This window comes from Fusarium redolens, assembly GCF_020744475.1.
Source record: "Fusarium redolens strain MPI-CAGE-AT-0023 chromosome Unknown BKA55scaffold_18, whole genome shotgun sequence".
Lineage (NCBI taxonomy): Eukaryota > Fungi > Ascomycota > Sordariomycetes > Hypocreales > Nectriaceae > Fusarium > Fusarium redolens.
In genome coordinates, this window is record NW_025763681.1 from 904,430 (window position 1) to 927,157 (window position 22,728).

The 22,728-nt window shown below is 24.1% G+C and overlaps 1 protein-coding gene across 1 annotated transcript; it reads left to right on the forward strand.

Moving 5' to 3' along the window:
• The first annotated feature begins 20,877 nt into the window (after positions 1-20,877).
• On the forward strand, positions 20,878-22,176 carry BKA55DRAFT_145466 (uncharacterized protein). The gene is made up of 3 exons (XM_046184910.1): positions 20,878-21,183; positions 21,236-21,394; positions 21,441-22,176. The coding sequence occupies exons 1-3, from the start codon at positions 21,124-21,126 to the stop codon at positions 21,933-21,935; spliced, it is 714 nt and encodes a 237-aa protein (XP_046044338.1). The 5' UTR covers positions 20,878-21,123; the 3' UTR covers positions 21,936-22,176.
• The last annotated feature ends 552 nt before the right edge of the window (positions 22,177-22,728 follow it).

The following is a 22,728-nucleotide window of genomic DNA, read 5'->3' on the forward strand; positions in this document are numbered from 1 at the left end:
TACCTTAATAATATAACTTTAATAGACTTTAAGTTATTAGCCTTAATTTATAGAGTCTTAGGTATTTTTAGAGCTTGTTAACCATTTAATTAAGGCATTTCTAATATAGATATTTTTAGAATAGTTAATAGTTTAGGTATTAAGAACTTTAATAAGGGGTAAGGTATACCTAAGGTATATAGTAATATAGGTATTATATATATAAGTGAGGGAAAAGAAAGAGGATAATAAGTAGTTAAGAAAGTAAGAGAAAGGTAATATAAAGAGGGTTTTAACTAATTAGATAAATTAACCTATATTAGGGACTCTTATTATAGTATAAGACCTCTAAAATTAGGTATTAGCCCTTAAATAGCTATATTAACTTTACTAAGTCTAATAGCTTAAATACCTCTTATTCTAGCTAGCTTTATTTAAAGAGTAGGTTTATATAGCTCTTCCTTCCTTTATATAGCTATACCTTAATATATAGAAAATCCTATAAAATAGAGCTTATATTTTTTTTATCCTAGCCTTATTTCTTAATTAAGTTTATAAATATAGATATAATTATACCTTTTAAGGCAGCTAAATATATTATTCTTTATTATACCTTAAGGGATATATTAATCCTAATCTATCTTTTTATTACCAGCACCTAGTTTTATTAATATTAGTACTCCTTTTAGCTTATTATCTTTATTTCTCTTTTAGTAATAATAGGCTTTAGTATATACCCTAAGCTCCTTAAATATAGCTATCCTTATAAGGTTATAAGTTATTTCCTTCTACTACTTAATGTTATCTAGACTATTAACTTCTTATAGGATTAATACTTAATTATAATATTATATATAAGTATTTTATTTTAACTTCTTTTTATAGTTATTAATATTTAAAATAATAAATAATTTATAATTACTTAAAGTAAGATATTTAACTCTAATATAGATATATATTATAAAATTAAGGGATTAAATAAATAGAGGTTTATAGCTATTAGTATCTAGCTAGTATATTAAAGAGGGTATAAAGTAATTAAATTTATATGAAATCTTATAAATAGCTAGCTACTCCTTTGAGGCTAAGACTACTGCCTTAATGCAGGATATTTAGCCTTCTTGCTAGGTATTAAAGATATATAACTAACTTATTAGTTAATCCTATAAGATAATAGCCTAGTAACTAACCTTATAAAAGGAAATTAAGATATTAATAACTCTCCTTTTAGTAAATCTTTTTTTTATTCTTTTAGGTTATTATAATTATTAAAGTTAATAATAACTTATATTATACTATTTATGAGCTTATTTTTATATTATTAATTTATTAGGTTATTAGAGGTATTTAGAGTTAATAAAGGATTTATTACTTAAGATTTTAAAGGTATAATAGTAAGTATAATAAATATTAGTTATCTTATAAGAGGGTTATAATAAAGAGTTAAATTAAGGCTTTTCTATTTATATATTAGTTTTATTTTATTTCCTTAAGTAATTATATTAATAAGGTATAATAAATATCCTTATTAGATTATAATTAGCTTAATACTCTCTAATTAAGTTATAAACCTATTAGACCTAGGTACTTTCTTAATAACCTGTTTATAATATTATAATAAGTATATAATATTATAATATAAGGGATTACTAAATAACTATATTAAAAAAGGTTAAAGTCTTTAACCTTATATTATTAAGATTACTACTAGGTATTATTAATATATTACTAAGTATAAATCTTTATTAGTTATTATAGTAAGTAAAAAGGAGGTTAGTAAAGATAGTATAGATAGTAATTATATGGGTTATTAATATAAGGGGACTTTTATTAAGCTAGTTAAGTAATAAATTAGCTAATTAGGTATTTTTAATTTAAAGTATATAAGGGATATATAAATTTAACTGTTTAAATTTATAATTATAGAAATATAAATTAGGGGTAAGAGATATAAAAATAAGTATAGGTATAAAGAGAACGTTATAAGTTAGGAATAGCTTTAAGTAATCTTAAAGTATAAAGATAGGCAATTAAATTAATTAATAAAATAAGAAATAAGTAATATATTAAATAAAAAAAAGGAAAAGAAAAAGAAAAGAAAAAAAAAGGTTTTTATACCTATAAAAATCTCTTATATAGCTAGGTTAGTAATTGATCTTAATTATATACCTAAAAGCTCTTATCCTAAATTTAGAATTATTTCTCTTCTTATTACCTTTTATTTCTTTTTTTTTTCTTTAATCATATCTTTATACCTATATTTTCTAATTAATCTTTCCCTTTCTTTTTAATATCTATATTCCCTAACCTCTATACTTATTATTATAACTTCTAAAGCACTTAGGGTTAAAACTATAAAAGTAAAAAGATAAATATAAAATAATAGTAAAGTTAAACTGAAAGTTCTATTAAAGTTAGAGTTAAAAGAATTAATTAACTCTATTTATATAAGCTAGTTAGTAAAAGTTAAATTAATTTAATGTTATGACAAACTCTACTAATTAAATGTATATGCTAAAGTATATAATTAATTAAGTTTATATTTAAAAATAAATAAAGTAATATCAGTAAAGTAGTAGTAATTTAAACTGAAAAATATTTTTTTATATTAATATTATAATAAAGAATTTTATGTTAATTATTGAATTTATAAAAATTACTAAAGCTTTATAAGTAATTTTATTATAATATTTTATAACTTTCTATAATTTAAACTTTTTAACTTATAGTTAATACTTTTAATTTTTTAAGTTTTTATAAAATCTTTGTTCTCTTTTTTATAATAACTATTTAATTTTTTTTCTTTTTTCTTTTTTTTTTCTTTCGTTTTATCCTATAAGCTGTTTTAATTTATATATTTTTATTTTTATTTTTAATTTTTAACTTTTATTTTTTTTAATTTTTTAATAAATTTTTCTTTATAATATTTAATAAGTTTATTTCTATTATTTTTATAACTTTTAATAAGTTTATAAAATATAATAATATGTTTTATATAATAAATTAAAAAGATCTATAATAATTACTATCTTATTAATAATTAAACTACTATATATAGTTTATAACTTACTATAACTCCTTTATAACCCCTTTATATTATAGTAGTTTATAAGTTAGTATTATAATTATCCTTTTTTCTACATAGTATAGCTTTATATTATAATATAAAGTCTTTCTTTATAGTTAAACTAACTATATTCAAGTCTTTAATTTATTATATTACTATATTTTAAAGTACCTTAGTCTCTTTATAGATATAAGTTAATAAAGAATTAAACTCATAATTTTAACTTGATATAAATAATTATAATTATAATAAGATTTAGTAGTATATAAACCTTCTTAAAAAGCTAAAATGTCTTTACAGTAATATATAAGGTATAGAAAATAAGGTTTTATTTAATAAGATAATATAATAAAATATATATTTTCAGTATAATATGATATAAAGTGTTATATACTACACTAAAAAACATAATAACTTTAATATAAAGTCTTAAAAGATTATATAGTTACTACTTTAAACTTTATAATTTAATTAAATAAATAGCTTTAATTTATAAATATAAAAAAGATATTTTTTTTTAACTTTAATAAATTAAATGCCTTCTTTATTATTACTTTATCAAAGTAATTACTACTTATATAACTAAACTTTTAATAGCCTTTAGTTTAAGAATATCTTAATTCTTTAATCTTTCTTAAAGTATTATAAAATTATAAGAAAATATTTATTATATATAATAAATTATTAATAATATAATAAGTTAATTTAATAATCTTTAGCTATTAAGTATAACTACTAAATATTAATAAAAATATACTTTTGATTAATTTTATAAATTAAATAAAAGTAATAAAAGACTTAATAAATTTTTTAAAATAAAGTTAATATTTATTTAAAGTAATAGTAAGCTTTAATTATAAGTATTATATTAAGTAATACTAATAATTTATATTAACTATAATTTATAGAGTTAAAATATATAATTATAATAACTAATTTAGTAATATAAATATTATATTATGAAAATTAAATGCTATTACAAAGTAAAGAAAATAAAATAAAAAAAAGTAAATTAAGACAAAAGATTTGAATATTAAGAGGAAAACTGTAAATATTAATAAATTAAAGTTAATTTAAGAAGTTAGTAATAAATTATAATGTAATATAGTATATTTATACTTATTTAGGCCATTACCCTTAGAATTATATAATAAGGTATTAATTTATTTAATATTATATAAGTTTAATACCTTAGGTAACTCCTTCTTTATCTTAAGTCCCTTATTCATTATAATAATTAATATTATCTTATATTAAAAGATTAATCCCTTAATAAACTTCTTTATAGTATTTATTAATAATACTTTTAATACCTTTATTTTTATTGATTTTATAAAGTTATAATATACCTTAAGTATATACTTATATCTTTAATCTTTAAGTATATAGTATATATTAAAATAGATCTTAATAAAGAGATTAGCTAATATTATATATTAAACTTTCTTAAGAAGTCTTTATAAGTAATATTTCTAATATATAAAGTATATATAAAAGGTAATATTATTTTCTCCTTAAAGGTTTTTTTAATAATACCTCTTTTTAATAAGGTTTATAATAATATTGTATCTTTTATAATTACTTACTTTATAATACTATTTAATTACTTACCTTTATATTATTAAATCTTTTTTTACTAATAGAGGCTAGTCTTAATATTTATAAAGGTATTTCTAAAGGTAATATCTTCATATAAAAAAATTCTTACTTCAATTTTATAAAATATAATATTAAGAATTTATTATATCAAGTAGCCTTTTCAAGGTTATTAAGTATTAAGCTACTTATTTTAACTTTAATAAATAGTTTTTATTTAAAACCTTTAGTACTTTATTAATTTTAATTATATTAAAATAAAGATTAATAAAATCGTTAATATTATTCTTAACCTTAATATTTAATTAATTAAATAGTTTTATAAACTTTTATAATAAGCTATTAATTACTTTATTTTTTTATCTTAGTATATATAAACCTTAGAAGTTAAAGAGTAAGAAGTAGCTAATTTATTATAGAATTAGTAATTTAGGCATATTATTTACTTTCTTATTTAATTAATATATAAAAACCTATATATCTATCTTAAAGGTAAACCTAATACTATAAATTATTCCTCTTAGCTATTAAAATATATATAAGGCTGGATAATACTCCTTTTTTATTATATTATATATCAACTTAGCTTTATTTTAAAAACCTAGTTTAAACTAAATTGATTATCTTTTACTATTAATTACTTATATTAGTATTACTCCCTAGCCTATAAGATTAATATTAATTAGAAAAATTACCTCCTTAGCCTCCTTAATACAATTAAGAGTAATTAAGAGTATAAGTTATATAATTTTAGCCTTTAAAGCATTTATTATTTTTTAATCTAGCTAGCCCTAATAGAAATTAATATCCTTTTAAAATAGCTTTATAAAAGGCTTAGTAATTTATATAAAATAATAAATCTATTACTTATAATACCTAATAATCCTAAGGAACAACTATATCTCTTTTATATTAATATAATTTTTTTACTTTATAATCTTAATTACCTTAGTATTATTTAATACTTTATTATTTACCTTATAAAAATATCTAATTATTATTATAATCTTTTAATAGAATTATAACTTATTATTAGTAATAATATAGCCTAAAAGCTTAATATTAATAAGGATTTTATTAATATTAATAAGATACTTAAGTATATACCTTTTAGCCTTAAAAATAACCTTTTCCTTATTATAAGTTATGATTAGTTCCTTAATATAAATATTATTAAAGAAGGCCTTATAGATTTCTAAGATAAGGTCTTTAAAGATATAAATAATATTTCTTATAGAAGACTATATATCCTTAATAGCCTTATTAAATATTAAATATAATTATATCTTAGCTTTTTTTATTAAAAAAGAACTAATTATATTTTAACAAGAAATGTAATAGTAATATAACTTTATATATAATAGAATTTACTAAGAATTCATTTATATAAAAAAAGGATAAGCTATCTTTTATAATTTCCTTATTTATATAGGTTATAAAGTTAATTAAATAGAAGTTTCTATCTTTCTTAATAACTAAGAACTAAAGGTTTTAATAGGCTTTATAAGATTCCTTTAATACGTCTTATATAAGCTATTCTTTTAATAATCTAATAATTACTACTTTATATCTCTTTAGAATTAAGATATCTCTTACATATTATGCCTTATAAGGGACTACCTTTAATATTTATAAAAAGATATTAATTAAATCTAGCTATTTACATTTTATAAAGTCTTAGGCTAATACTACTTTCTAATTATATATAATCCTAAAAAATATATTAAGTTTTATTATAATTAATATTTTATTTACCTAATCCTTTAGTTTCTTAAGCCTTTTTTTTTTAAATTAACTTTCTTATTTTAATTTAAAGAACTTTAAAATGATTTACTTAATGTGCTTTATAGTATTATTAAATATACCTTTAATCTAAGCCTATTTCTTTTCTTTTTAAAAAGGGTTATTATTTAAAATTAAATTATCTAAAGGTATATTATTTACTAAATAAATCTTAACTCCTTTATATTTATATATTATATTAATCTTAATATTAATACTTCCAAATGTTAATTTATTAAGGTCTAAGGATATAATATATTCTAAGTCTTTTTTTCCTTTTTCTTTTTTGTTTCCTATTTTAGTAGCTTTTTTCTTTATAATTAGTAGTTTTATATATTGTCTAATCTCTTAGCTTATATTCTTAAAAACTTTCTTATATTATTTTATACTTTCTTATATAATTGGCTTAATAACCTTATTTATAAATTCTTTGCTTATTACCTTAATAATTAATAGGTTAATATCTTCTTCTAAGCCTATAATATCCTTAACTCCTAACTTAATATAAGAATTAATATTTATTTTAAATTAATTACTTTTTTAGTTTTAATCTTTATTAGCTCTTATTTAACTAATCTAGCTATTAAGGTAATAAACTTTATATTTCTTAATTAGTAAATTAAAAGTATTAAGCTATCTTATAATAAGTAATTAAATATAGCTTAAGTAGATTTAATAAAGGGCATATTAAAAATAAAAGGGATTAATATTATGGCTTTTAAGGCTATAAAAAGGCACTATAATATCTAAGTATTTATTAAATATATCTTAGTTTTAAATTAATTAATTATCTTTAGCTTATTACTTATAAAGGAAGTTATAATTACTTTTATATTAGCAATCTTTAGCTTATAATCTGTTATAATCCTTTTTAAAATAATATTCTCTTTAAATCTTATATTTGTTATAGCTTTTATAACCTTATTATCTAGGTTATTAAATCTAATTATAATTTTTAATAGCTTTTATACTTATATTAAGGCCTTATTATTATTCCTTAAGTAAAAGCTAACTTTAGTAGTATTAATTATTAGATCTATTAGTTCTTTAATATAAATTAGGATTTTATTATATAGGGAGTCTTTTTATATACTTTTTAAGGTTATTAATTAAGGCTTTGCCTCTTATTCCTTAAGAGTTTAGACAAAATATTTAGATTCCTATAAGATACCTTTATTTTTAATAATTTTATATTATCTTTTAGCTAATATAAGACCTATGTTACTATTTTATAGACTATTACTAATATAATTAACTAATTAATTAATTTAATCTTAATTTTTAGGTTTAAAGAGGATAATATAAATATTAGCCCTTTTACTTATAGTATCTTAATAACTATTATAAAAGTCTTAATTATTAAAATAAATTATAGTTATAGATAAGGGCCTAGTATATATTTAGGTTATTTAATCTTTTAGTACTTTTCCCATTCTTAATAAGAATAAGGCTCCTTAAGTCCTTTTTTATAATTCTCCTTTTAAAGACCTTAATAACTTATATCTTTTCCTTATCTTTAATATAAATATAATTCTTTATATTTATATTTATATTTATATTAAAGATTTAAAAGTCTATAAATTATAAGATTATTTAATTAGTTAGTTCTTTATTATTATTAATATTAAATATAAGAAGATTTATTTAGGCCATTTTAAAAGCCTTAATAAGCTTGGTAAGGTTATATATTTTACTAGTTATTTCTATTAAAAGATATATATTACTATTAAGGTAAGTATAAAGTAAAATATATATCTTTAGGTATAAAGGGCTTTTATTTAAATACTTTTAAATATGCTTACCTAGTTTATCTTAGATATTCTAACTAATCCTTTTATTATTATATTTCTCTATACCTATTATAATATAATATAGGTAAGAGTTAAAGAACTTCTTAATCTAGGTATAAATAAGTCTCTTAACCTTAAAGTTACTTTTAGCTTTATTAATAAGGGTATTTAAGATAAGGGTTTCTTAAACACCTATTTAAGTTCTATTACTTAATATATTATAATTAGCTAAGTTATATTTCTTATTATACTTTAAGTTACAATAGGTTTTCAAGAAATAGCCTCTTTTAATATAATATTAGTATTAATATTACTGCCTTTAGTTAATATATTAAGTATTATTATTTATATTAAACTCCTTTCTTAATTAATTAATTAAAGTAATAGCTATAAAATAAATCTAAATTACTAAGTATCAAAAGAAAGATATTATTTAATTTATTATCTTTTGTTCTATTTAAGTATTAAGTATTCTAATATAACCTTTAATTAAGTCCTTAATAGTATTTACTAAGTTAACTTATAGCTTTTATATTATATTAATAAGGTTATTAATATTAAGTTCTTTAACTAGTTTAAAGTCTTTCTTAAGAATAATCTTAAAAAGGTTTTTAATAGATTTAAGCTTTTAGATTTTAAAAATATCCTTAATTTCCTTAAGATAATAATAATTCTTAGCTTTAGTAATTTTATTATTAATAATTAACTTAATTATTTAAATAAAATACTTATAAGGTATTACTTTTATCTTATTTTAGGTTTTTTTATATTATAAGGTAATCTTATTTAAGACTTCTTAATAAATAGTATTAAAGATATTTTTTAATTAAGTAGTTTATTTCTTATAGTTATTATCTAGCTTTTTAAACTTAAACTAGTACTAAGTTAATTATTTAATTATTTAAAGCTAATCCTTAAAGAGTTATTCTTAATTAAGCCTCTTAAGCCTAGCTTTAAGGCTATTAAAAGTAATAATATTTTTAATAATAAAAGTTTCCTTAAGGTTTTTCTTAGCTTTTTCTTAGTTATACCTTTTATAAGCTTAATAGATATCCTTTATAAGGGCTAAAATAGTATATATTTTAAGTATTATATTGTATTTTCCCTTGGGTATATTAATATTATTTATATAATATTTAAAAAAATAAAAATATTTTAAGACATCCATATTATTAATAATAGCTATATATAGAGTTATTTAGTTAATTATAATATAAGGCTTATACTTATAAATAGCTATAATAAGATCTTAAAGCTAGCTAGCTATTATAGCTAGGGCTATTATTACTTCTTAAGGCTAGGTTAGTTAGGTTACTAGCTTAGTAAATGCAATCTTTATATTATTAAAAGGTAAGGAGGTATTAGTAGAGCTTATTATAACTAATATTAACTAATTAATTAGTATAAGGTATTTTCATAACGTCTTTTTTAAATAAGAAAATAATTATAAAGAGCTATAAGTATCCCTTTTATTTATCTTTATTAGGATAATTATATTGGCTACTATTATAACTATTAGATTCCTTATAAAAGTCTAAAATATAATAAATATAAAAATATCTTATATTAAAGTCTTTAAAATCTAACTAATTAGTTAATCTTATAGGATTTTAAAAGGTTTAATTATTATAAAAGTAACTTTTTTAAGTAATTTATACCTAAGTAGCTTAATAAGTGCCTGAATACTAGTTTTTAAGTTTTATTAATCCTAGGCTATATTAAATATATTATAGTTTATAATATATAATATAATTTTAATATTTTTTTATTAAATTATGGTTAGATTTCTTTATATAATATATTCTAATATTACCTTATTATAAGGAATTATTATATGGTAATACTAGCTTTATAATTTTAATATTACTCTTTACATATATAAGCTATTTAGTCTTACTACTCTTAGCTTAATAATTAAGAAATTTATTACTTCTTATTATTTTTATAAATAGATTTATTATTTATCTTAGCCTTTTACCTACTCTTTACTAGGTATATTCCCTTTTCTCTTTAATTATTATAATTTATAGTTTAAGTAATATAAAAGTGCCTCTTTTTTAAATAATTAAGTTATGTTAAAGTCCTTTTAGAGACTAATTATATTAATAACGTAGATATTTTTAGGTTTTAAGGACTAATTTAAAGGTAAAAAGTAATAATAAAGAAACGACAATATAAGATAATATTTTCTAATACTTCTTAATTATAAGCTAAGTATAAACTACTAGTTAGGTTTAATTAAGATAGGGTCTTTATTATAAAATAGAGAATTAAATAATTGGTTTAATAATATTAGATATAAAGGAAAAGAGTATAAAATTATATATAAAAAAGGTATCCCTAAAAGTATAAGAAAAGCTAAAGTCCTTTGGGGAATCTGTCCCTTTATATCTGTTACTATAGATATCTATCTAACCCTACTAATAAAGCTTAGACCTCTTACCCTGGAATGCTTGCCATAACTGTTATAATAGATTCTAGCTTACTAGCTATTAATATAACTTCTTTATATTAATTAAGCCTAATATATATTAAATCTACTATTAAGAGATGTAATACTTTAATAATACTTAGTACATACCTTATACTATTTACTAATAATAAACCTAATATAGCTTAATTTATTATAATTAAACCTAACTATTATATATTAATAGCTTTTATTTAAATTATATTATATAAATACTAAGTAATACTAATATAATATTTATAAATATTAACTCTATTTAGTAATAAAATATAACTACTAACCCTTAAAGGTAGTAAGCTATAATACCTACTTACCCTATACTTGTTTTACTAGTAGCAGCTAATAAACTACTAACTAACTAGGAAATAAATAATATAAATAACTTATCCTAAAGCTTTATTAACTTAAAGGTTAAATAACTTTATAATAAGCTTAATAATATTACTAATAAAATAACTCAGATATATTAATTATTAAATAAATTCTCTATTATATAGTAATAATAGAATTAAAGCACTATATATACTTAATAAGAAATATATAATATAGCGTTAATAGTAAATACTAGAAAGAATCTTAAAAATATCCTTAAGCCTAATAAAACCCCTAGTAAGTTACTTATATTCCTTATATAAAGATAAGTATTTATTATATATTACTTAAACTAATTTTACTATAATTTTATAAAAGTTATATTTATAGTAAGAAATTTAATTAAAACTATAGCTTAATAGTTTTAACCTATTATAAATAATTATACTGAAAACCTATTTTATAAAATAAAACCTTAAAATAATATTATTTTTAAGAAAGAAGGATACCTTAAATTTAAAGAAGTACTTTATATAGCTTTTAAAACTATTAATAAAAAAGAATAAGCTAAAAGGAAGATTAAAACTCTTAAGTAAACTAGATTAACTTTATTTTTAAAAGTAAAGTTTTTATAACTTATAAGTAAACTATTATAATAAAAAGATTAGTTATAAACTTTAATTAAATATATTAATATAGCTATTAGAATTAATAATTAACTATTTACCTAGAAAACCTAGAATTCCTAATATAGTAAATAATAAGATAATAAACCCTATTATAATATTAATTAAAGATAGAAATATAATAATAATATATCTTATAGTATTAAAGTAAAATTAATAGAAGTTAAAATAGTTAAATAAGATAAATTTAAACTTACTTATTAGAATTATAATAAGAAAGGATATAAAGAATTAAAATATAAAAATCGTATTAAAACTAAGTAAAAATATAAATTAATACCTAAAGGAAAGAAATATATTAATACTATATAGAAAAATAATAAACCCTAAATAGTAATTAAGATAATTAATATAATTAAGAAAGATAAATATAATATATGTAGTATTAATTTTATTATAAATCTAGGATAGATAAAAATATATAATTTATTTCTTAATAAAAAAGAAACCCTTAAGAAATACTATCTTAATTTAATATTAAAGGAATAACCTATCTTAAGATATAAAATACTAATCTTTATAAGAAAAAGGCAAACTAAGAAAGACGCCTTTAAATAAAAAAGACTTAAATATACTAAAGATATAAAAGACCCTGAATTTTAGAAAAGATAAAATAAATATTAATAAGGTTATAAAAATAAGTAAAAAGACTAATAACAGAAAAATATAAAACTAAGGATTAAATAGTAAGAACTAGTACTTATATAAAAAATATAAAAAAGTAAATATAATAAGGTTATTATAATAGTTAGAAAAGGAAAAGAAGTTAATCTTAACTTAGATAATAAACTAAGTATTAAAGAATTTAATTAAAGTATTAACTAAATATTAATATAAATCTTTAAAAAAATAAAAATACCTTTTAAAATTTAAGATAGAATAATTATATATAACCCCTACTTAATAGTAAATAATATTCTTATTAAAATAACCTTAAAGTAATTAAATAAATATTATAAAGACTTAGGCTATTTTAAAGCAATAAAGATATAAAGAGAGTTTAATACTAAGAAAATTAAATATAAAAAGATATAAATAATTTAAAATATTAAAAATATACCTTAATATGATAAACTTAAAAACTATTTTTAAAATAATAAATACTAAAAGTATATAAAACTTATTAAAAAATAGGCTATTATAAAATAAGATAATAATATCAATATCTAAGTTTATAAAAAAGAAATTATTAAAAGTCTTATAACTTTAGAAGAATATATTTAAATAAAAAGGGAATTATAAAGGTATTTATATTACTTAAATTATAAGTAAATATTATAAGTATTATATATATAATATTACTATTTATAATACTAATAAAATAAAGTAATAAATAATTACTTCTTAATTCAAATTAAGGAATATTAAAAATAAGGAATATTAAAAATAAAGATTATATTTAATTATTAATATAATAAAATATTAAGTTATATAAAAATATAAAGGATTTTATATAATATATTATAACCCCCGCGGCTACGTTACGTATACCCTACAAATTCACCCTACTAAATACCAATCACTATAGGACTAATAATTATATAGACTAACGGCGGCCTAGGACTATATTACGCTAGCAATAACATTATTCTTAAATATAATTAGCTTTATATAAGAAGCCTTAATATATAAAATATATTTATTAATACTTTTATAAAATCTAGTTTATTAGCTATTAATAAAACTTCTTTATATTAATAAGCCTAATATATATTACTTAATTATTAAGAGATATAATACCTTATATTACTTAATATTATACCTTATTATATTTACTAATATAAACCTAAAATAGACTAGTTTATCTCTTAAGAATTATAATTATTATATATTAATAGCTCTTATTTAGAATATACTATATAATGCTAAGTAATACTTATATAATAATACGTATTATTTTAAGCCAAGCCTCTACCTCTAGCTATAGCTAGTAGCCTACCTAACTTAAGATATCTTATAAAATTAAAGAAATCCTTATAAATACTAATAATAAAGGAGAAAAAGATATTATCCTAGCTTATTTAAATACCCATAAAAATAAAATAAAAAAACTTAAATAAAAACTTAAAGACTTAGGTATATAATATAATATATTATTAAAAGGTATTAAAAATAATATTAAGGTTATATAAATTAAAATTAAAAAACTAAAGAAATAGGTAAAGAAATTATAAAGAATATAAGTTAAAAACAATATAATTAATAAATACTTAAAATATAAACTTCATAAAATAAATTAAAATAATTTATAAAAATTACTATTTTATTAATAATTATACTATTATATATACTTTATAACTTATTATAACCCTTTTATAATCTCTTTAAATTATAATAGCTTATAAGTTAATATTATATAAAATATAAACTATAAGTACTTTTAATGCTTTTTAACTTTAATATAAATCTTTAAACTTATATATATTATATTTAAGTCTATTAATTATAACTTTTCATTTTCTTACTATTAGCTTTATATAAAGTTATTAAGCTTTTAACTTTACTTTAAAGACTGAAATAATAAGACCTTTATAGTAAGTTAGTATCTTAAAAGTTAAAATCTTACAAAGTTTATTTACTTTAGTAATATAATTGCTACTGTAATTAAATACTGCTTATAAGTCTCTTAATAGCTATATTAGCCTTTTTCTTTTATCTTACTTAAAAGATCTTTAATAGACTTTTATAACTGCACTTTAAATCTGTTATAAAGTATATTCCTTAATCTAACTATTACTTACAGTTATTAATATTAGTTATAACTATTAATATAATATCTATATATAATAACTTATAGCTTAATTAAGCTTATTATATAACTAACTATAATTTAACTAATATAATTAAATAAGTCTTAAGTTAAGCTAAAGGCTAAAAATACTATAAGCTATATATAATAATTATAGCTATTAAAAAGAACTAATTTAATTTAATTGAAATAGCTATTTTTAATTACATTTTAATTAATATAATTAGTTATATAGATTTAAATTCTTGAAGTTATTTAATATTACTAACCTAATTAATTAAAAAGCTATTATAATTAAAAGTATTAAAAGTAACTTTAAAGTAAAATAAACTTTTTTATAATAAAGTAAGTAACTTTCCTTATTGCCTTTAAAGGTTTAACTAAATATAAAGAGTAACTTATAAATGTAATTATTAAAGCTAAATATATACTTTACTTTTTCCTATTTATATAAAATTAAAAATAGATATAAAGTAATAGTAAGATTTAAAGAAATGAAATTAACTTTTATTAATTAACTTAAATATTTATTAATTATATTTATCTTTTAATTTATATTTTTTATATTATACTATCTTATAATTTAATTTAATTTATTACTAACTTATTAAGTTAACTTCAGTTTATTACTATTTACAGTTTCTTGTTTAATATTAAAACCTTTATTTTTTAATTTATTTTTTTCCCTTGTTTTTCTTTTTTACTTTATAATAGCTTTTGATTTTTATAATATAATATTTATATTAGTAAATTAATTCCTATAATTACATATTTTAACTTTATAAATTACAGTTAATATAAATTAGTATTATTACTTAATATAATACTTATAATAAAAACTTATTATTACTTTAATAAATATTAACTTTATTTTAAGTAATTTATTAAATCTTTTAATACTTTTATTTAATTTATAATATAATTAAGAAAAGAAAAATTAAAAAATTAAAAAGTTTTTAAATTAAAAACTATAAATATTTATTAAAAGTTTAATTTTATAACTATTAATTACTTAAATTAAATAATTATAATTAAATTAATTATTATAATAAATTTTAAGATTTTTAATTTATTTTAAATTAACTTTTTAAAGTTAAAACTTTAGTAATAATTAATTTGATAATGTAATAATAAAAAGAGTATTTAACTTATTAAAGTTAAAAAAAAATATCTTTTTTATATTTATAAATTAAAACTACTTATTTAATTAAATTATTAAGTTTAAAGTAATAATTATATAACCTTTTAAGACTTTATATTAAAGTTATTATATTTTTTAGTATAATATATAATACTTTATATTATTCTATATTAAAAATACGTATTTTATTATATTATTTTATTAAATAAGACTTTATTAATTATACTTTATATATTCCTATAAACATATTTTAGCTTTTTACCAAATCTTTCTTAATTTCTTTTTCTTCTTTATTTTATTTAACTTTTTATTACTTATTTTCTTCTTTTAAATTAAATATTAATAAAAAAAATTATTTTTTTAATTTCTTTTCTAATATACTTTAAGAAAGCTTATATAAAAATTATTATATATTTAATTATATTAATTTAATAAAATTAAATAGTATACTTATAGTTTAATACATTTAATAATTTTAAATAAGTTAATAAATTAAAGTATCAACTTCTTCTTTTTATCCTTAAGCTTAAAGTTTTTAATTATTATAAGTAATTAATACTAAAGTTAAATAAATATAATAATATTATATTAACTAAAACTTAAAGAAGTAAAAATTTAATATATCTAAAGGGTTTTTATACAAATATCTTTAAGATTATATAATTATATAGACTAAAAATAAAGCTAAGTAAAAATAGTAATAAAGCTACTATTATAATTATCTGACTTTATCTATTTAGTTATTTTTAAATAATATAGTATTATACTAAAGTTTAATAGCTATTAATAGTCTTTTATAGTTAAAGATTTATTTCTTATAATTAATTAAATATACTTTTATATTAATAAAAAATCTTACTTTAATTATTTAATTTATATTAACGTGTTTTATAAGCGAGTGACCCATATAAGCGAGTGACCCAAAAATCCCTCAACTTACATTATCATCATTCAATTCAATATCTTTCAACAACCCGATATGCCACAGCCTTCATATGAAGCTAGGATACTTCTTGCCCTTCAGGCCCTTCAAAATGACCCGAAATTAAGTATCCGAAAGGCGGCGACTGTATATCAGGTCAATCACCGCACCTTAGGTCGCCGCCGGAATGGCATTCATTCAAAGCGTGATATAACCACAAAATCACGGAACCTATCTGATCTAGAGGAACAGACGATAGTTCAATTTATCCTTGACCTAGATTCCCGAGGTTTCCCCCCTCGGCGCGATTTTGTGGAAAAAATGGCCAATTCTCTACTTGCCGATCGCGAGGCATTACCAGTCGGCAAGCTCTGGGTTCATAACTTTATCCAACGACAACCAGAGCTAAAGGCATGTCGATTTCGGAGATATGACTATAAGAGAGCTAAATGCGAAGATCCGACTATTATTCAGGGCTGGTTTCGCCTCGTAGAGAATACGATCGCGAAATACGGTATCCAATTAGCTGATATCTGGAACTTTGATGAGACCGGCTTTATGATGGGTATGATTGAGCCCGGAATGGTCGTCACAAGCTCAGAAAGGCGAGGGATACCAAAGAAGATACAGCCTGGAAATCGTGAATGGATTACTGTGATTCAAGCGGTCAATGCAGAAGGTCAATCGATCGCACCATTCATCATTGGTTCAGGCCAATATCATCTTGCCAATTGGTACCGAGAATGCAACCTCCCCGCCGATTGGGTCATTGCATTGAGCGAAAATGGATGGACCAATAACCAGCTAGGTCTTGACTGGCTACAGCACTTTGATCGATCAACAAAGGACCGATCAGTTGGTTCTTATCGTCTCTTAATCCTCGATGGTCATGAAAGCCACCACTCTATCGAATTCGAGAGATATTGTGAGGAGAATAAGATTATTACCCTCTGTATGCCTGCTCATGCCTCTCATCTACTCCAGCCTCTTGATGTAGGGTGCTTTGGGCCGCTGAAAAAGGCCTATGGGCGAGAAATAGAGCGTCTAATGGGATGCTCTATAAACCACATCACCAAGATCGAGTTCTTTCCTGCCTTTCATGCCGCCCACCGAGCTACTATTACAGAAAGTAATATCAAAGGAGGTTTTAGAGGAGCTGGGCTTGCTCCCTTTGACCCAGAAAATGTCATCTCAAAGCTTGATGTGCAATTACGGACCCCGACACCTCCCGCAGAGGTCACGATACCTTCAACCCCTTGGACTGCAAGGACCCCAAAGACACTACTAGAGGCCCAATCGCATTCTAAATATCTACAGGGAAGGGTTAGAAACCATAAGAGCAGCTCCCCAGAGTCAATTATTGAGGCTGTTAAGCATTTTGAGAAGGCAACAAGCGTCCTTATCCATAAGATAGTCCTACTAGAGGATAGGCTTCAACAAGTTGAACAAGAGAATCGGATAGTAAAGCGACGCCGGAGGGGGAAAAGGACTAGACTACAGAAAGGAGGGCCTTTGACTATAGAAGAGGCATCACAAGCAATTGATCAGATGGATGTTGATACGCAGGTAGCAGCCGAATCGTCGAGAAGTGGTGGTCGCGGAAGGTCTAAGGGACCGAGGGTTTTACATTGTAGCAAATGCGGCAGGGCCGGGCATAATACAAGGACCTGTCAGGAGGAAATTGAGGTTAATTTAGAAGAATATAGCGATTAGTTTTAATTGATCTGATAATTTGTGGTATTTTTATTGCCGATTTAATTGAGAAGGTTGAGATTTTTGGGTCACTCGCTTATATGGGTCACTCGCTTATAAAACACGTTATAGTATGTTATAGTTTTATATAATTTAAACTCTTTAACTTATAGTTTATACTTTTAATTCTTTAAGCTTCTATAAGGCCTTTAATTCTTTCTTTATAATAACTATTTAATCTCTTTTTCTTTTTAATATCTCTTTTTTGTTTCTCTTTATTTTAAATAACTTTTTTAATTTATATATTTTTAATTTAATTTTTACTCTTTATTTTTACTTTTTACTTTTTTTTATTTAATTTTTTAATAATTCTTTTTTATATCTTTTATAATATGTAATAAGTTTAATTTTATTATTTTTATAACGTTTAATAAATTTATAGAACCTAAACTATAAGTACTTTTAATATCTTTTAATTTTAATATAAATCTTTACATTTATATAATTTAAGAAAATAACTTAGTATTGTATTCCTTAAGATAATAAATTATCTTAGAAATATATATTAAATATCTTTATTAAAGTGACCATTAAAATTACTATTTATTACCTGTATATTAATTATTATCTTATGAGGTAAATATACTTAATTAAACACTGCGCAAAGATATGCTGTCCAACTGTGCGAACGAAACATGCGGCAACGTCTCCTTTCGTCAAGCTGACCTGCTACTACTGACAATCACGGAGACTCAGAAAGAAGAGGAGCAATGACAGGACTGGAAGGAACAATAGAAGAACCGCGTGGGCCCAGGGAGATGCAATTCGTAGCGAAACGCATGTATTATTAGCTCATAGAGCCCTCTAGGCGTTGGCTTACTGGGCGTGATAGACTTGTATATGTACGTGATAAGCTTTAAGTTTCACCGCCGATTCAGTCAGGTCATGTGGATGAAGACGATGCAAAGTCTGTGTCAGTGATACAAAGCTGCCTCTTGAATTGATGTTTTTGCATCGTGGATACTTTCGCTAGTGTGTACAAGAATAGAAGGCAACTCTGGTATTTTAGACGAGACTTAGCCAAAAGGCAGCGTCGCAGGGTCTCATGACCCTCAAGGTCTCCTCGGGCGACAGAGTCCGACAAAGATCGCGAAATCTGCAGGTGGCCAATGGGTAGTGAAATGGCTTGATTTCATGACGCTATCTAATGCTGTTAAACGCCAAGCCAACCGCTTGTCGCGGTTGGACCATCCCAATTGCCACACATATCCGAATCACCGCCGGTCCATGCAAGCCTGTTATTACTGTTTCTGCTGCCACTCCCAAAAGAAGAGCGTCCAATCGCGGCCAATGTGCTCCATTTGGGGGGGTTTCTTCTTAAACTAAACCAAGTGATCGTAGCTGAGAGTGTTAACTTAGCCTTGGCATCGGCGGTAGTGCTATATGCCACATGACTCATGATAGTTCAGAGCTTTTGAGGGTGATTCACCAGGAGAAAGCGATAATAGTGGTTTTTTTTTCTTGGAGTTTTCTTTTAGTTTACATCCTGTACAAGTCTCTAAATAATTACTTATATTGTGGCGTATGACAGAAATTTTTGTTTTCTTTTTTTTAAAAAAAAAAAACGGGACTTGAGAAGGGACATCATTGGTTTGCTGCAGATAACAATACAGTACTCGATCGGGACGAAATCGGATCTGAAGTTAAGTGAGCTGCTCTCAGACCCTTTTTGGCATCCCAAATAGGAAAGCGAAATGCCAGTACCAAGATGGACAGGGATCTATTATGCACGGACGGTGCAAGTGGTGTCATGTACACAGGTACCGGGATGAAAGACAAAGCCCTGTCGAACCCCTTTGAGGCAAAGTTCCCAATAATTCAATTGAGGTCGCAATTCAAGTCTAAAAGAAAGCAAATAAAGGCACTCTTTACCCTAGTACTTAGGCATAGTAATATATTTTAACCAATAAAAATAAGAAAAAACAGAAAAACATTGCTTTTTTAGACTTGATCTGCGACTTGAATTGAATTATTGGGAACGTTGCTTTGAGGTGCAGTTACGGATCCACAAAACCTATACAGATACGGAATAGCTCAAAACCCTCTCTCGGGGATGGAGATAGATCTTCCCAGCCCGTGGTGCCCCTTGTTGAGTGACTTTCCTAGCTTCTTCACGTCGCGTCAATTTATTAGCGACGCGCTTTTGACTCTACATGTAAAATCGTTCGCGCGATCTCCCAGTCCCTCCTTTACGCCTTTACTAATTAGAGATAAGTATCTGTTACGACAGTATGCCTAACCTTCTGCCCCACCATTTCGACTGTACTGACCGACGCCTAGAAAAACTTCGATATCTTTTCCTCCTTCCAACCACGACCACGACCACAGCCCTTCTCATCAGTTTCGTCGCCTGCTACCTGGTCAAGCTCCGACGGATATCCTGACAATCGAGTTGCCTTCTTGCCGGCTATTCCAGGACGCGACATCGTGTCTGCCTTGAGATCGCACGGCACATGAACCTTGCCCAGATTTCCACGTACGGTCAGCTCGACCTGTCAGCTGCCCAGAAACAAAAGTGGGTAATTAGTTTCATGATGTGGAAATTGCGAACAGGGAGGTGACAGGGTTGTCTCATAAGCTGTGATGTCACGGTCCTTGTAGTGAAGTTCATATGCGGCAGTACTTATCTCTATTAGCTGCCGGTTCCACAAAAGTCAAGTACAGGTACACCTCTTTGTAGGTGCACGTACTATGCAGTTTTGACCGTTAGCCAAGGGTGACGGGCCTAGAAAATACATAAACCCACTAGCTTTCCACATAATTGCACTTTGCCAGTCACATTCCGTTACCTTTTCCGCGTTGCCCCCCGCGCAACTGCATACCAATCGCATTCTGGTTGAACTCCAGTATCCGGTTTGATATTCCTTACCGAGCACAATGGAGGAGGACACTTTACCGTTCGATGGGCCAGTCGGATGTGTGGAAAAAGGAACCTTGGTGAGTTGCACTGATTGCATGGTCCGTCTGACAAGTGGCTTATTGTTACCAGAATGGCGTTCCTCATCCGAAGCAACTCCCAACACACGAGCACACTGGGCACGACCACATCATCCGCTGGAATGAGGAGAGTTCGAATCTTCGGGAAATCGTCCCCGACAAGTCCGGCCCACTGCAAGTTGAGTGGGCACGGTTAGGTTATAAACTACAAGTAAGTGCATGGCCTGTGGAATCATTCCATTGCTAACACCGCACAGCGGTCAAAATCCGAGGTCCGCGAGAAGTTTGCGTTGTTATCCGTGCATCTTGCAGTATATCTCGGGCAATATGTCAACGTCAACGGCGAGAACGTGCCGCAAGTACTTAAAGATGGGTGGGAGAACTACTTGGAGAAGAAATCCTTGGCAACTGCAAAAGTAGTCGGGAATCCCGACGAAGAGAGGCGCGAAGTATCACTGGTCTATGGACTGCTGGAATTTGCTGATCACCTGACACATGCTCTCTATGACAAGTGCGACCTAGAGAAGACCGTCAATGACAACAGTTTGCAGGTACTTGTTCGGGTCCTTCGTTGCGTTTTCACGCCCAAGGACGAAGGTGAGTCCGAAGAGTCAAACAGAATGCAGATCCTTGAGTCCTTAGGTACACCCAAACTTTCGAAGTGGTGTGCTGACATCACAATCTTCTTGTCACCAGGCCGCCGCCGGTCCAGTGGTGCGCTAGATTTGTCGAGCGGTCAATTGAAACCATGACGCACGAAGAAGCTTACCGAGGGAATTGCCTTTCTGTTGCAAATATACAGCACAGTAAGATTGTATCATGACGGTTCAGCGAGCTTTTTGTATCTCCAATTGAAGCCGTACAGTGTGATAGGTAATATCGAAGACCCATCGTGGTATTGGGCTCCCTGTATCAGCTTCCGCAAAACTAGTAAGATTCAATCGTTATGGTGCTGTTAAGCAATTGCTATAAGTAGAGGTGTATTTCCCTCAAACCTCAGTTTTCACAGTCCTCCTCTAGCGCAACATCTTCTTTGATCAATGACCCACCATATGACTGACATGAAAGCATATCCTACAATGCCTCAGAAAGAACCACAAATCGCCCCAGGGCTAGTCAGCTGGCTTCACGATTACGACCTGGGGAAGTACAGGATATTGGAGCGGCCGTTACCACACAGTACATCCTGAAGGAATTGAAGAGGTCTATGAACTCGTCCCATAGTACGTTACTAAGCATTTCTGTGGTTATATGAACTTGTACCATTCTCTGGGACAGCTGAATTCGAAAGTAAATGCCTTTTTTTCTTTAGTTACATTAAGGACATCCTTCGAGGTGAGAAGGACTTCCCAGTCGTTTGTGGGTTGAGAGCTTTTGAGGGGAGATAGCTGAGGCGGGAGAGGTTTCATCGGTTCCCACCGTCTGATTCATGGTGCTTTCGAACTGTCACGTGGGCCGAATGATTGAGGGACTTCTCGTCTGACCCGGGATCATTATAGAAGCCTCATTTCTCCGTGAAATACAACCAACAAAAGGTACAGGCAA